At 39.8% G+C, this 18030-nt stretch overlaps 1 protein-coding gene across 1 annotated transcript in view; it reads left to right on the plus strand.

Moving 5' to 3' along the window:
• Positions 1-259: 259 nt before the first annotated feature.
• The window catches only part of LOC124411656 (F-box only protein 43-like), a 44329-nt gene continuing 26558 nt past the window's right edge, over positions 260-18030 (plus strand). The window contains exon 1 of the mRNA XM_046890910.1: positions 260-3048. Coding sequence (XP_046746866.1) covers positions 1804-3048 — 1245 coding nt within the window. The 5' untranslated portion in view covers positions 260-1803. The remainder of the gene's footprint in view (positions 3049-18030) is intronic.

Consider the following 18030-nt stretch of genomic DNA (forward strand, 5'->3'; position numbering starts at 1 on the left):
TGATATTCTCGTCTCTCAACATCACGTTGAAGCTATAATTATGATATAATTCAGTGTGACCATTGAAACACTAAGAAATAAATCCGAAATATTTCTAGACGAGAATCCATTTTCTATCACTTTCTGTAATCTGAAACGAACCTTATTAAGTTCGTAATGAAAATTCTACTCCGTAGAACGATTCGCCGCGAAGACGGACATGTCGAATTTGCAGGGTTGGCAAGCATGCGATGCGTTCCCGCCTTTCCCGCCTGGTATGCCATGGCTTTCGCTGGCAGGCGTCCCTGCATGTCGTCCCACCACCTTGTCGGGATCTCGCGCGGTTTAGAGAAAGAGAAAGAGTCGTCGTCGAATCGCGGAGCAGCGAGGAAGTGTGCCATCGTATCGTCACAGCTTGCGTGTTGGCGGAACACGGTGTTGTGCTCAGCCCTGCGATAGCGAGAATATAAGCGTAGGCGTGCAAACGAGAGGAGAAGAAGAAGAAGAAGAAGAAGAAGAAGAAGACGCGTTACGCCAGAAAAAGAAAAAGCATCCAATAACAGAAAACAAATCTTTCGCCGCCAATGGGATTCGGTTCGGCTGAACCGGCGGGAGAGCAGCTGCACCGCCAGACGGCGTCCTCGCATCCGATTGGCTAAGGCCCGGCAACCGGCCCTCGGTAGGGCAACGGATAAACAGTTTTGAAAGGACTCAACTAGTCGAGTGTCTCTACAGTCTCAGAGCAGGACCGGCTGCCCACGGAGCAGCAGCCAGCAACAGTAGCGTGTCGAGCGGTCGGCGTGCGCGTTACGTTGAATCCCCGGTGTTTTGTCGTGTCGTGTGGTCCTGTGACTTTTATCATTTCTCTGTATTATTGAAAAGTTTGGTTAAGTCGTTACGTACGCGCTGTGAAGATATAGGATATTATTCGCGCTTCTTTGGTCGTTCGCTCGTCTCGTCGTGCATCCGATCCGATCAAGTGGTTTTTCTGTGTCTAATGTTGTGTGATGATGCAGGTTATTGTTATATCCAATGAATGTGATTAAATAAAGTGTGTGTGTGTGTGTGTGTGTGTGAAAATTTTGTCGCCCCAAATATATATATATATATACACCCACTTAAATCAAAATATTGTAAAACCCACGTGCGTTTGTTGTTACGATTTATTTCCGCGTACCGTGACACTGTTTGTCTCTTTTATTCGTATAGTTTCATAGTTTCATTGCTGCGGGTCATCAGTGCGAGTTATTTACCCGATTGTGTCTCGTGTTGAGAGAATAAGACTATTCGATACAGAAGCTGCGGCTGGCAGGCCTTCGATTGAGAAGGACGAACCGGCGTGTTTGTTTACCGTTAACGGTTATCCTTGTCCTTGAGATTACCAAACAACCTCGGCTCTCATTCGGCTCGATGCATCGCCGGGAAAAAGAGAACGGGAAGAAGAGTGCACTCCGCTCGGCTCGTCGAATCGGAGGGTAATGAAGTTGGTCGAAAACTAACTCGAATTAGTTGTCGTCGCAGAAACGCGGTGTTCAAAAAACTACAAAAATCTTCCTTGTCTCTTCGAATTATCGACCCCACTTTGAAGATCAGATCCGAGAGCTCGTTCTGGAAGAAGTTGAAACCCTTTTTTCTGATCAGTTCGGAAAATCTTTTGAGAACTGAAAAAAAAAAAAAACCTGACAAATAACGATCTAAAATCTGATTCCTTCCCATGATAGATTCAAGTTCGTTTCGAAAACTGCGGTAAACACAAGAAGAACAAGAAATACTTAATTTTTCTCGCCTTTCCCGCGCAAATTTGAAAAACTCAGACCAACCAAGATGGAGAAAACTGACTCGCAGCAGAGTTCGGATCTCGGCGATACTCCGCATTTGTCCTCGCTGAAGAAGCAGCATCGTTCTTCGATGCTGTCGTCGAGTCGCATGAGCACGCGATCGTCCTACGACAACGCTGACAGCGGATATATAACCCTGAGCTCTCCTCCGTCTGTGAGTTTTGACACTCCGGCAATGACGTCAGCAACCAGAACGACCGCCGGAAACCGTTTGCGATCGAACCCTCGTCGTAGATACTTGCAGACCCGGAGCTCTGATCCGTGGCCATCGGATCGCGCGTCGCGTTTCCGGTGTAAACTAAACACCACGGAATTGGGTCTGGAGGGCGGCTCGTCGTCGGTACAAGAAGCGCGGGAAATTCAAATTCAAAATCGTCGAACGGCGGCGGACGGTCTAAGCTTGACCTCGGAACTTGAAGACCTTCTACGGCGGCAACACCGCGGTAAAAACGGAAAGGATGATAGACTCCTGACCTCTGTTCCGACAACCCCGGCCTCCACCCTGCAGCTTCTTTCGCCACCCCCGTCGCCCGCTGTTCCTTCGCTGTCCTTCATGGCTTCGGAGCCTGCGGAGGACGAGGCGGACGTCGAAATGAGCCTAGTCACTGTTCCCCAAAGCACGCCGCACCTCAATCCGACGACAACGGAGGCTGTTGGTTCACCGACGACGAGCAGGGAGACTCTTACGTTTGCATCGTCGGTCGAGAACCACAAGAAAATGAGCAGGCTCATGATCACCGATCCCTCGCTCGCCGAGATCAGACCCAAGAGGCTAGACTTTAGCCAGAGACCAAAGTTCACCGGATTAAGAAAGTCTAGGGCGATTCCCTGCTACGTCGGCAAGAGCAGCGTAGATTTTATGAGCGTTCTAGGCGAGGAAAGCGACCACTGGAGGGTCGTCTCAAAGATACTCGCCTTTCTTGACGCCAAGGATCTATGCGCTGTTAGTATGGTGTCGAAAAGCTGGCGCAGGATATGTGAGCGCGATTCTAGAGCCAGAATGCGCAGGTATCACTACGTCATTCTCAGGCAGAATATCAAAGAGAATCTCAAACTCATTCAGGCCAAGGCTAAGTCTGAGAGCGACGTTCTTGCCAGTCCAAAGAGCCGCTACGCAAGGAAAGGACTTCTCGTCGAGGTCCAGAATCTTCTTCAGGTTCCTAATAGTCATCACACTCCGTCCAGCCCTCCTGTTTCACCGAGTAAAGTCAAGTTTCACTCGTTTCTAAAGGTGAGTTCAACCGTTTTTTCTTATATAATCGTTCGTTGTAAAGATTGAGAGAATTTTTTCTCCGTCGAGTCAGGCAGATTAAAAGGGTAATCGTTCCCTAAAATGATTGATCGTCACCCTCCCTTGAAATCATTGAACATATCTAACAAGACACTTGAATTCGAATCGCATAGCGATTTCAAATTATATTTACTTTCAGAAGACTTGAAACACTTTTTCAATTCTGTGGTAATACCTTCTATGAATTAACAATATAAAAGCTACTTCTTCGACCAATTATTTACTTCATGACAAAAATTGTATAAGAGCAAAAGAAGAAATTCACACTGTGCCTGCTGTATCGCAGGTTCCTTGAAAATTGTGAATGAAAACTTTTTATGGAGAAATTAATAGAAGTAAACGAAATCTGAGGCTCTCTGCTTTTACTCTTTCAACCGTTTTATTTCGTTTACGTCGACTAAAATGGACCGAATTTTATTCCCGGGGACATAAAATATATATAGTAATGTAAGAGCGCAAATTTCATCGCCTAAAACGTGTTTTAAAAGTAATATATTGAATGCTTTTAATGTACCGTGAAACTAAAAAAAAAAAAACAAAAAAAAAACAGTTATTATAGTAGCGTGCTTGAATATTAGTAGGTGTAGACACAATAATCTTTCGGTTGTTTATATTTATTTCGAATTAGCTGATTGTACCGTGAGAGGTATCTTTTTATCTCCATTTTTTTTTTTTTTTTCTTTTAATTTCTTTTGCATTTTTTCGATTTCTTTACTCTTTCTTAAGTTTTTCTTTTCGCGTTGTTATTCCCAAGTTTAGTTTGGCGAATCGCGTGCGGCGCGAATATTAGATTTTACATAATTGGATAATGATTAGCTGTTCGGTTGGCTCGTGAACGAGCGCGGAAAGTATATTTTATACAGCAGCTATACCATACGCAGCTGCTAATCGTTGTAGCAGAGAGCTATTGTACAGGTATTGTACCTGCACAAGTTTTTTTTGTGTTATATCGAACATCCCAAACCAGGAGAAGAAGAAGAAATAGAAGAAGAAGAAGAAGAAGAAGAAGAAGAAAAAGAATGAAATCACAAATTCTTTCCGAGGCTACTTCCACTCTTTCTTATTCTTTTCCTTTATCTAATTTCCGATGTGTATCCATATTACTGTAGAAATTTAAAAAAAAGCCGTTCATGCATCAGGGATCGACTCAATCTAAAAACTACAAATTTACTAAACTAGTTAGATACACGTTATACGTCTATTTGGATGATGAAGAACGACGAATAGATCGAACGGACCAGATACTATCATCGGGTCTTGTATTTAAATTGTAACACGATACTTGGTGTGTATTTCTCAACTAAACCTACGTAGATGTATTCACGTTGTGGGTGTATTTTTTTTTTTTTTATGTATATACGTATATACTTTAATCTATCATAGTCGAAAAATTATATATTTAATTAAATTAAAATCCTAGCTAAAAAATAAATATTTTGAAAAAAGATTACCGCGTCAAGTTTTCTGCATCACGGGATGCAAGAGTAATATTACATATATATTCATTTAATATACTCACATACACGTATACATACCGTTTTGCAAATTGTGTAAAATTATATACCCCGCAGAGTAATTATTAATTTAGGATTCAAAAGAAAAAGTAACCAAAAACAGATATTCGGTTCTTTTTTTTTCTCCAAATGGTTCAATTGCTTTATCGTCGGTGTATTTTGGGAAAGTACTGGATACAGTCGACGCCGTTGTTTCTCTTTTATTTTTCTTTTGTTCTCGCGTTTCGTTCCGATTAAGTTTGGATTCAGTTTTTTTTTTTTTTTTTTTTTTTTTTTTTTTTTTTTTTTTTTTTTTTTTTTTTGCCCGATTCAAGTATCTCAACTTTTCAAATTCTGAATATAACAACTTTTCTTGAAGCTCATTAATTGTAAATTCGAATCATCACGCGATACTGAATTTTAGTCAATTTAAAATCATCATGGAAAATGACAAAAATATTAATTCACTCGATTTGTTACTCTTGGAATATATAATATATATATTTTTCCTCGTTTTCTACTATACTCTGTTGATCCCCGTTCATTTCCTACCAAATAACGTTACAATTGTAAATTCTCAGGCTCGTTATTGTTATGCTTATTATTAATATAAATTTCGACGTTCAGAGGTCAGGTTTCCGCTAAACCGTCATATTATTTTTGTGTGTCTCTGTATAGTGTATGTGTGTCGGCTTTTATGAAACACGGGGGAAATACCAATCTAACTGCCATTCTGATTTCTGGCGATATTATTAGGCGGCATGACCTCTCTCTCTCTCTCTCTTCTCTTTTCTTTTCTCTCTCTCGCTCCTCCCTCTTCTACTGCGAACGGTCGGTACCTAAGCATTTCCTAGGAACGCGCGAAATTTAATTGCCTTGTCAGAAACACGACGATCTCGAGCACTTCAGAAATTGGGCAATGAACAGAAAAAAGAGAAATTTTGCCGCCGCTGATTCAAAAATTACGGGTTGTCTTCTGGTTACATATATATATATACCTATGTAACCTACTATAACGTATATGTCGTGTTATTTCTACAGACGTATTACCGCGATCCACTTGGCAAGGTTTTTTCAACCGTGTAAATCGAAAATAACGATTTTTCGTATCGTCTGCTCATGATCAAAATTGAATTTTTCGTAAGTTGGATAGTTTTGATTTGCTGTTATCAAATTTAAAACATTTTTCTTATAGTATATACAAATTTTAACCGATTTATTACGGCGCCGAACATCAAATCAACGAACCGCAGCGATTTGAGTATAACAAAATCATATTTTACGTTCATTGGACAAAAGAAAGTTTTTGAAAAATATCAAAAACTGAAAGAATTGGATAATTGTTATAACGATCGTTCGAATGACAATTTCAACGTCTCGCGAGCATATTTTTTTGGGTGAATATTAAATACGCGAGGACTGCAAAAGAGGAAAGGAAACGAGATAATGTCGGTTAAGCATTGTTGCGGGAAGATCGTCTTACTTGTGGTTAAAACGTAAGCTGCTGGGGGCTGCCGGACGCAAAGTAATTAACCACCTGACGTCACCCGCGCTGCTGCTGCTGCTGCTGCTGCTGTCTCATCGCCTCGTTGATCATCTCGACACCGCTGCTGCCAGACGCGGTGGGCGTCGTTCGTTTAGTTCAAGGAAGATGAACTGCGACGCGACTTCTTGCTGGGTGGGGGTAAACACGTTACAGGGTGGCCAGACGCGTGGAAAATATGGAAAACATGGAAAACATGAAAATCTATCAGGGAATTTAAAAGGGGTCATGAAAAACCTGGAATCGTCAGGGGACTTTTTGATTTAGTCATGGAAAAAAGCTGACATTAGTATTCTAACATGGGAATTAGAAATGATTTTTTGATGTAAAAAGTTTACCTTTTTTCTTCGAGCAAAAAAAAAAAAAAAAGATTGGCTTGAATTAACTTTTTCTTTTCAATTCAAATTGAATTTCAATCGAATATAGAGTTAATGATTTGAAAGATTTAGGTTTTGGTAACTTACTAGAAGTGGGAAAATGTCAGGGAAAACTAAGTTTTGGGTCCTGGAAAGTCTGGAACAGTCATGGAATTTTTTTTTTTTTTTTTTTTTCCAAAAATTTGTGGCCACCCTGATTTAGACACGTTGGAAAATGAATGGGCGTCAGGTGTTATCGAATTTTCGATCATTTGAAAATCAATTTTACAAGAATTTTGAAGCGTGTCAACAAGTTCCTAAATTGTATATGGAAAATTGAAATATGGAAAACCAAAATATAAAAAATCGTTAGTCTTTTAACAAAGCGACGTGATTAAACAATTTTTTCGAATATTCCGCCTCTGCGGTGACAATGTTTAAATGACAATCTTAAAAAGACGTTTTCGTAACCGTTTGTATAACCTTTTTTTTCTTGTTCTTTTCTCAAGTCGGTTTCGTGTGTTTTTTCTTTCACTTTGGTTGTTCGTACAGTTTGCGCCACTTATACTCATTATTATACTCGGTTCAAAGAGAGAATCATCACCGGAAGTTGCGAAAATACTGGTATCCGTATTGAATCGTCTGATCGACAGCTGCAAGCATTTAATTGCACGGGAAGTTGACTACGCGATGTGTGTGTTTGTGGTTGAATAATAAAAAGTATCAAAGTTTAATGTGCCAAATCCAAAAACATCTTCCACAATAATTTCCTTGTTTTGTTTTGCTTCGAGTATGAATAAAACAAATTTTCGAAAATTCCTTTTCAACCGAATAATCGCCCACTAACTCAATACACACACACACACGAACCGAAGTAATTTCAGACAAAATCTTCGACGATGCATACAATTATCGAATCAATCTCGGTTCAAAATTGGAAAAAAAAAAAAGAAAAGAAAAGTTTATTCTTTATTTATACCCTGAAACATTTTCGTTTACTTTGAAGAATATTCTTTTTCAACACAGTATGAACCGAAAGAATGAAAATCTTATTATAATATACGAAATTGGCATCAGAAAAGAAAAATTTCTACGAAGAAATCGTTACGCAATTTGATCTCCTTGATATTATACGTGCCGAATCGCGTTTTAAGCGTCGGTAACTGTGTCGGTCAGATAAGTAATTAAGTGGAAATGCGTATGGGTTACATTGTATGGCATGTGACACTACACGTGGAATACAACCGCACACTGTTCAGAGGTTTCGTTTTCATGCCTCCCACATCGGTTTACAGGGTATAAAGAATGCTACACGGAGTTCTCTTGCCGCGATTCCGACTCTTGAAGCATTTACCCACGTTACCTTATCATTTCTGAGATAATTGTTACGCGGAAACAAGAGATTCGAGCGACAAACCCTTCGTGTGGGTACTTGATAATGGCAAATTAAAAATGGCGAAGAACGTTTATGCGAAACATTAACACTGACGATTTTACACGGCGAAACTTGTCCAAGGAATTCTAATGGTTTAAGAAAAGTTTTGAAATGTTAAGCGAATCATTTTTATTTTCAAGTCAAAAGTTGAAGGATTTTGGTTGTTCGTTTGTAGAAAAATTTTGCCTTGTATCGCAGGATTTTGTTAACTTGCGGTGAAGAGAAGGGAAAAAATAGCTATCTATGTGGCATGCCCGTAAACTGCCCGTTTTTTTGGCAAGGATGAAGATTTCAGGACGAGTTGTAGGCGAGCCGGAAGCGAGTACTGAAATTATCCGAGCCAAAAAACTGTTTACGGGCATGCCATATACAATATTTTTTACGGTATGGGCATTGAAAAGCAAAACGAAGAGTGAGGTTATGTCGCGATCTGTTCGACGAAGCTACTTTATTCGGCAGTTTGGGATGCGCACTTCGAACTGCGCATCAAAACTACGGAATAAAGACTTTATTCCGCAACTTTGTTTGCTGTCGTATAAAGCGTCACTTTACGGAACGAAAACTGCCACAAAAAGTGGAATTTTCAATGCCCATGCCGTAAAAAAATATTTCAATTCCTGCATCCGCAACTTGGGTAAATATTGATTTATAATTAATTGACTCGTCGATACGTGTGTACCGACCCATTTCTCGAGGTGCGCGCATGCATACGTTTATAAATGTAAGAAACAAAAATAATGAGAGAAAAAATCCTACCCCGAAAACCAACGTCAGAATGCGGTTGGGCCACTTTTATGGATCCCGAAGCGAGAACCTGCACGGACGTTACAGACTATACTTATGGCGCGTCAAAGCAGCGCCGGACCTGATACTGATACTGTTGCTGATGCTGCATCACCACGCTTGAGCTACAGGTGCAGAGCGTTCATTGCTTCCTTCGTTTAGCGCGAGGTTGCATGCAGAAACCAATAATACGGCACATTAGCTTCATCACTTGATGTACTTGGAATCACTGAGCCTCTGAAGTGCAATGATGTTCCAGTCGTACCAAGAGTTTTGTTCAAAAGTCAGTTATTTTTCCCACGGTAAAGCAAGAGAGTTAGATGTACGAGTAAACTGTACAAGCACAATTGAACCATGAATAATTGGCAAACCGAGATGAAACGTGAATGATTTGAACCAAAGAAAACGACAGTTTATGAGCGATTCATTATGATCCATGAGGATATCTAGTCTGTGAAAAGCCAAAAGAGAATGTGTTCAAATTGGCCGGTTTTGACTACCGTAGAACAATGTTTGTGATTGATTTGGAGATTTAGGATCGGATGAAGTGTAGAATTCTATACTGAAGTGTTTCACCACTGATACCGCAGAGTCCATGATAGATCGTAAGTGAAGGTTTTAATGTATACATTTGGATTACATGATGCATGTATGGGTTTAACTTAGTACGAGGCGTTATTAGTTTACCGTGGAAGGATAAGAGGGAAGGTGAGAGATTAAGGAGAGTGAGGTAGACCACGAACTTGACACCTGGATACCCGACACCTTTATATTCCCGTTTGACGCGCCAGTTTTGCTTGGTTCGAGGAACAATTTAGATAAGATAATAGCGGTCGTTTGTGTACTTTTTCTTCTCTTTGCCACCTAGCATTGTACATACATACCTGACGGTTGCTTGTGGGCACGGCGAACAATCAGATCCACCAACACCGCTGGTCTAAGTCATTATCGTAATTGAAGGTAGAGCTCAGCTCTGCAAGTGCAGGTTACGACATGGATTCGTTTCAACGCAACGATAAACGTTGGTGACTAATAGTAATTAGCTATTATGCACACGGATACCTATGACGTGATGCTTTATCTGATGAATTAAACTCGTGTCACATGTGACGTTGGGCTGAAACAACATCTCAATTTAGTTAGAGAGATCGATGGATTATGATCATTATTTGAACTGTTTCCAATCGAAACGACGTTGATCGGTTCAATTTGATCCCAGTATGTGGACAGCTCTAGACAACTTTGGTTATAACCTGAGCTTTACAAGTTGCAAGATCAATTATTCGATAAGGACTTGGGTGCGAAAGGTTCGAATCACACTGGTCTAATGATCTTTTAACGTGCAAATGGTAGTAAGGTGAAGAAGAAGCCGTGAACAGGTCACAGCGATAAGAATCTATGACATGCTTGGAAACGCGTGAATGAAAAGACTTCTAGAAAAAGGAAGAAGGTGGAATCTGCCTTATACCTGCATAGCGACTGAAGAAGGAAGGAAGGAAGGAAGGAAGGAAGGAAGGAAAGACAGGCAGACGGCAGGTGTGCGATCATCATTTCTTCCCTGCCCCTCGAGGCGTAACGTCCTTAAGTGGTGGCCTACAGGTCGAAGAGGCGAAGGAGAAGGAGGACGATGAAGTGAAGGCGAATGAGAAACGGTCCGCGACTTCCTCTTCGACGGTGACTAACCGTAATAAATGGGAAAGGGGATCTTCCGGTGCATGTTCTGTGTGTACGTCGTCAGTGACGACGAGGAGGAAGTCAAGACAACCAGTCTGCATTCTTTTCCACTTTCTTCTTCCTACCACGGCACCAGTTTTTATCGTGTTTAGTGCCGATCATGTCAAAGGACAAAAGGAAGATCGAAACGGTCGAAATTTCACTCATTTTCCACCCTTTGTTTACTTTTTCTGGGAGACTAACGAGCAACGGTCACCGGCAGGTGCAGAGCTGCTTTCAGAGTTCCTCCTGGTCACCTCACGTCACCGCTGTTTGTTGCTCGTTGATGATCACGGAACCGTGGCTTTCACTTCAGCAACTGTCACAGGAAGTGGCGAAACCGGCAGCCAACCCAACCCCTGCGATACTCATTTTGGTATCCGTTAACGAACCGTCTGCCTGAACTCGGGAAAAATGTTCTTTTTGAATGACGTGAATAACAGCTTCAAAACAACTGAGCATTTTTTTGACGTTGGGAATCGAGAAAATTGTTGAGTCTATTTTTGAATCGACAAACGATTTGGTTCCACTTCAGTCGAAACTCAATGACCAAACACTTTCGTCAGATCCAAGGAATGGTTGGAGGACTATATTGAAAGAACTTGAAATTAGTGGTGTTATTATAACCATGCACGTTTAGGAAACTCGTTATTTTTTAATTTTGGAGTAACCTAAATTCAGTTTACGGTAATCAAACGAAATGTATTTACATTTTGGAAATTAAACTCTTTAGAAGTCATTCTGAAATTTCAAAATAAAAATTTTTCCTCAAATGTTTTGCGAAGTTAATATTGCGATCTTTAAACTCGTGATGATTTGAGTTGATTGGAACGAAAAATTTTTTACAATGTATAAAACGTAAGAAAATCCCGTCCAAATTTCTCTTGATAAAAATACAGGATAAAGGAATATCCGGCGCTTCGTATTATTATAGGTTCCATTGATCGTGCACAGCATTTTAATTGATGAATCGTTTCTCCTTTCTCTCTTCATTCTTTCACCATTCCTCCCGAATGGCTGACGTATTTTTTCGTGTCAGTCGTCCAACGGCTATATAGGTAAGATATTTACATACAACGTTCCCGCATTTAGGATAGAGTGAGTAGGCGGCGTCCGGAAGGAGGAAGAGGAAGAGAAGGATGAGGTGGGAGAGAGAGAGAGAGAGAGAGAGCATCGTTGTGTGAATAGCGAAGAAACGAGTTGAGTGAGAGAAGAGCGAGATCTCTGACAAAGCTTAGAAGGATAAAAAAGAACGAGAGAATAAAGGAAAGCAAAGAAACCTCTGCACATCCTTTTTCCTAGAAAAAACGTAGATCGTTTATTCGTCGACGTCGTCTCGCTTCGCTCCTCTGCTTCCTTTTCTTTCTCCTCCTTATCCTTATATGCGCGATATGTACGAAAGACAGTCAAACCGATGTTAACAACGATTGTTTGACAACGTGTTTGAATTTTTAAAACTCTCTCCTTCTCCCTTTTTCTCATTTCCTCTACCTTTGTCAGTCTCTTTTCCTCGCTATCTCTGTGCCATCACGCATCGTCAGTGCACACACACTCTGTATTCAACGCGTTTGTTTCTCTCCCCATTTACGATCTATACGCACAGTTATGCTTAGGTATATGTAAAAGATCTACGTTACGTACACATTAGAAATGTTGAAAAACAATTTAGGATATGATAAAAAAAAAAAAAAATCATTAATTTAAACTTTTAATCGTCACTTATTTATTGATAAAATTACAAAAATAGGAAATTTTATCTAACTATTTATGATCCTTTAGTCATAAACTAAGCGAAATATGATTGGTACATCGGTATAAAAAAAAATAAAGGATCGAATAGAAGTTCTTTAATGCTTCTCAAAATTCTAAGGTATTTTTTCTCATCTTAGGAACATAATTTTTTTAATACGTTGTTTATTGTAACGTTAAACCGTCATCGAGTTATTTAGAATAGAAACGTTACAATTCGTAACACAAGTGCAGCATAAACTGAGTGAACAAACTCAATTAAGAACATCTGTAAAGAAAATTTGAGATAATTGAGAGCCGTATAAAACTGTAATAAAAACATAATAAATAAATAAAAGTTGGGTTAGATTCGGGGTAATTATTACGCCGCTATATATAAAGCATTGATTGAAAAAAAAGTTATGAAGATTTCCTGGTAAATTTACGAGAGCATTGCTATCCACATACGCGCGGTGACAAGGAATATGTAGTAAAAAAAAAAAAATACTAAAATTATATACATATGTGTGGATATTTATCTCGATGCGCGGAGGACCGGCAGTGTCTGTCTGTCTGACTGACTGACTGACTGACTGACGGTCAGTTGCTATGCCACCATCGTCAGTTATCCCTGATTTGTTGCCCATGTGAGCTGCCGTTTGTACATAACCGTCATACATTTACTCAGCCATGTACGTACATACTTTGGACGGTAAAAATGCGCTTGTAGATTAGGGGCTGCTCCGCGCGGCTCAGCTGCTATCACAATCTACTTGCTGCGCCGGAAGTCATCCTTTTCCCCTCCTTCCTTCTTCTTTGGTATATATGCTTTACTCGGTTATCTATCCAGCGTCTCGACACTTCGTCGTCTTCGGCTTAGAGGCTTAGTAGCGCCCTTTTTAATAGAGTACTTCAGACTGCCAGGTCGTTGGGTAGATCATCTGATCGCGTCTATGCGCGAAGACCGCGAGCAGCGACACCTTGCGGCTCGATCGTGTCAACTTTTGCGGCCTTCATAGCCGTATGGAGTTGATTGAAAGGCTTTGTTTTTTGGGATTAATTGGATTTAATTCACACCAAATTAATGTTCTGATAGAAATTTTCTGTTTTCTCGATTATGCAACATTGGAACGTATTTTCATGTCTGTTTTCGGCGGGTTTTTTTTCTGGTTTTCCTTATACATATACAAATCTGAGAAACTGAATAGAAAAATTGGCCAAATCCAATTAGTCGAAGAATTTGTTTTTCTCCTAGAATTGCGAAAAAACGTTTCGGTTGAAATAGAAATTTGATTCGGAACACCGATAACGATCAACCATAGTAGATATTTTATCATGCTAATAAATAGAGACACCCATGCATACTTTCAAATTTAAAAAACAACACCACGTATTATTGTTTGTATTTTTAAATTACTCCAACTCAGCCCCTCATAAAATCATATATTTCTTTCAAGTCTGCAGATCTGCTCCAAATATCTTTACCAACCCACCATAAAACTCATCTTCCTCATCCCCGTCTTAAGTCCGTAGTTTAGCGAAATTTTTTTAACTGAACGTTACTGAGCCTGAAGCAGACAACGAGCCATTAGACCCTTCTTCAAAGAACCGAACCTAACCTAACCTAAAAAAAAATTGAACTTGCGAGGCGGGCAAAGTAATTCTTTTCGCAATTGAAATTCATCGGCAATGAAATAAACGCGTAGCTCGAGAATATGGCGCCTAAAACTGAACTTACAGTTTTAAAATGGTACAAAGATAAAAAGATTTACCGCCAGATGTCAGAGCATCACATTATTTTCTTTCGTAATTTTGAGAGAATTAATAGCTATTTATGTGGCATGCCCGTAAACCGCCTGTTTTTTTGGCAAGGATAAAGATTTCAGGACGAGCTGTAGGCGAGCCGGAAGCGAGTACTGAAATTATCCGATCCAAAAAACGGTTTACGGGCATGCCACATACAATATTTTTTACGGTATGGGCATTGAAAAGCAAAACGAAGAGTGAGGTTATGTCGCGATCTGTTCGACGAAGCTACTTTATTCGGCAGTTTGGGATGCGCACTTCGAACTGCACATCAAAACTGCGGAATAAAGACTTTATTCCGCAACTTTGTTCGCTGCCGTATAAATCGTCACTTTACGGAACGAAAACTGACACAAAAAGTGGACTTTTCAATGCCCATGCCGTAAAAAGATATTTTCAAGCTTGTTAGCAATTTGAAAGCATAGTTGAAACGACCGCTAAAAATACCGTTGGCTAATTTCGGAATGCCGAAAATATCATTACGGTGTCAAACAGGCGCTTTGGGCGCCACCCGTTCAAAGTTAGGTTAGGTTGGCACGCAACGCGTTACGCTGACCGAGATGGGCGTCTTCTCGTTCGGTGGGTCGCCGTATATCAGACGGCGACTTTGAGACTTAGTTACAATGTGACGTTAATATGCCCACTAAAATTATAACGTCCGGCAACGATTCAACGATCGCCGATATTTACCTATTACTGAGTTTCGTTGGGTACTATTTAGGTATAATTCAAGGAAAGGAAATTGATACACACTGCAAAAATGATAGTTATAAAACTGGCTAGAGAAGAGGTTTGTACTGTCAAGCCATAAACATTAACACCAATAATAGCGCCGTAATAACACACAAGCTCGACGTCGTTAAATGTCGAAGAAATTTTTATTTATTCAAAATTTTTTTTTTTTTTCATATCCGACGTTTCTACGAATCTTACGGCGAGCAGGATTCCAGATTTCTAACCCGACCTCGAAAACAGGACAACGCTTATATTTCTTTACTTCTATTCTAATAGACTTACCGGTTAGCTAGAATCTATGGATGGATATAAGGCTTTTGTAGAATATAAATTATTCCAAACGTTCATCTTATTAACAATCTTTTTTTTACGACGTTTAAGTTCGCAAAAATGTTAGCCCGACTGAACATCTAAGAATAGGAAGATTATAATTTATTGGGCTCTAATTTACGTTGCCGATCAAATTCCATACATATATATGTATAAAAAACGGGTGACGAGTTAAAATGCTTAATAAAATGTTGGATGTATTCTTGTTTACAAAAGTTTCTCGGAAAATGCAATTACTGTACATATTAAAAAAAAAAAAAACGAAATCCGCAAATTAAATACCAAAACAATATAAAGATACGTAAGTTTTCTGTTCCTGTATTCAAGGGTGCATTATCTCTGCTCGTTGCTGCCATAACCTCGAAATTCATCGACATTCACGGCTGTAATTATATTAATGTTTACTCTTCACGCTGTGTTACTGATTGCTAATATTATGCAATAGTAAAAACTGGTCAAACGAAGAGTAAAATTCCGCTCGTTGTTCCATATTCATTTCATAAAGACGTTCCACCCTCGGGGCCAAAAATTGGTTAAAACATTGGTTTAAGTTTTACATTGAATCTAGGTATGAAGGAATGATTGAAAACGATGACAATTTTCAAAATGCGACAGAAAAACGTCCGAGGTCCATAACTAATATCGAGTGTGGGTAAAAAACTAGAATTATCGATTGATAGAAGGACCGGAATATCGGATTTTCATAGGCGCGAAAATCTTATTCATAAAATTGAAAAATGTGGAAAGTCCAAGTATAGAAAATCGTGAATATATATATACAGAAAATTGAAGTACAGAATCTGTACACGATTCTGTAATTCGGTATTCAATGTTCCGACCTTTTTATTCTTTTACTTTACAACACCTCTACTTTCAACAACATTAAGTTCTATAAATCAAGTTTTCGCTTCTTTAAACATTCGATATTTTGTCCCTTCAATTTTTTCATCTAACTATATTTTCACACCTACTCCAGTCTCGGATATAGTATAACCCAAAATAGAATACATTTCACGCGCTCGTTAAGGACTGACTATATAACAACCCCCGAAGGGTTCATGATAACTCAGTACTAAAAGTCTGCGCACTTTGCGCACCGAGGGTCTAAAAAGGAGTTGGAGGGCGATCCTTGGAAAACGACGCCAAAAAAATAAGGAACAAGCGGCAACCTGCGCCTGTAGAAGAAGGGGCCGTCAGTCCTCGTCCCCCAGAAAGCAGGCGGACAGGCAGGATACATGTGAATAAGGCGTCCTCGTGGCGTGCCGAGGGAACGAACTACCTTCTTACCTCTCGATGGTTTGTCCCTAACTCTGCTGCCCCGCAGGTTGGGCCTGAGGCCCTCTTAGTCCCCCACCCCCCTCCCCCTGCCCGACCATTCTTTTTTCTCTCCGCCTGCAACGGGCAGAGAGAGAGAGAGAGAGAGTGAGGGCGGGAGCCGCGGGGGGGGGGGGGGGGGACGGTTCGGGGATGGAAGAATGCCTTTAGAACAGCTGCCTCCCCCGTTTTTCCAGTCCTAGAGGTTTGCTCAAGAATCCCTCAGCCGAGATAGTAACCTGAGACTGGAGCTTGGACGTTCCCTTCTTCACGTCGCTTCATCGTCGTCCTCATCGTCAACCCGCATCCTGTACCCCGCGTTTATATATACTCGTACGTACGTGTGTTTAATGTTTTACGTATGTATGTAGTGTATACAGAGGAGAGATAGAGAGAGAGAGAGATTGGACTATCGGAGAATTGGAGAGACGGAGACGCAGTGGAAAAAGAAAAGATGAAGAGGGGGGGGGGGGGGGGGGGGGGGTGGAAGTGGTGGCTATATACTAATGAAACGACTGGAAACCGAAGTCCTTCAGCGGTCCAGCAACTTTTTTTCTAATATGGGCGCGGAAAACACGCAACAGTAGAATCTCGAAATCTTTTCGCCGACTGGGTTGTGCCGGTTTTTTTTTTTTTTTTTTTTGATTCGTTTTCTCTTCACCGCTGTGGGAAAAGTGGTTTGAAAAACAATTCGAGCTATCGAATGAAATAATTTTATTTATTATTTTTTTTTTTTTTTTAAATTATTTCCTAATTTCAAAACTAATTATACGTTGATAGTTTGAGCAATAATTAATTTAGTATTTTTATTTTACAAATTATTATTGTAATTTTACAATTTTTTACTACCACATTACGGAATGACAAGCCTGACGGCCGAATTGCTTATTTATTCATTTTTGAAGGATTTTTGAAACTTCATTCTACGCTGCTTGTGTATGATTTACTTCGTTTTTGGGCTCGAATTAAGGAGGTTCTACTGTATCTCTACTGCAGCGCAAAGCAGCAGATAAAGAAAGAGGACTGCCATTGCTATGCTGTCGTGTAGGAATCGTTGCAGCTGCTGTTGCGCTCTCATCGACGACTATATACACGGTGATGCGTGTGTCATTTTTATGAAAGTTTTCGTCCATCGTTGTTTATCTTTTATTCGTAAGCCTTGTGCGATGTCAACGTTTCCCCCATGCTGAGTTGCATATCATGTGTCACGCTAATCCAGACTCATTGCGCTCGCATAATTTAAAAATTAGAAACAACGAAATTGGCGATTTAAAAAATACTTACTCCCGAACATTATTATTATTATTATTTTTAATTTATTTATTCATTTTTTTTTTTTTCGCAGTAACGTATCAATTGGGATATACAAGTCAGTGAGAAGAAATCATAACGAAAATATTTCTGATATGACAAAAGTTATCGCTTTGATGCATTCATTATCGAATATAATAGGTTTTCGACAAAATTATTTTAACGCTTGAAAAATTCAGGTTTAGAAAAAAGGCGGCTTGCTTGTATTGTCAAATATATATTTACATGTGATGAGATGAACAAAGTTTTGACGAGGAAAAAGTTACGAGAGATTTTTAACGTATTTTTATACACACATAGGTGGAATTTTTTTTCCATAAGGAAACACTCTGAGCAGTGTTTTGTAACACGTGTGTATAACTATGGATAATTTTT

The sequence above is a fragment of the Diprion similis genome, chromosome 10, assembly GCF_021155765.1.
Source record: "Diprion similis isolate iyDipSimi1 chromosome 10, iyDipSimi1.1, whole genome shotgun sequence".
Classification (NCBI taxonomy): Eukaryota; Metazoa; Arthropoda; class Insecta; order Hymenoptera; family Diprionidae; genus Diprion; species Diprion similis.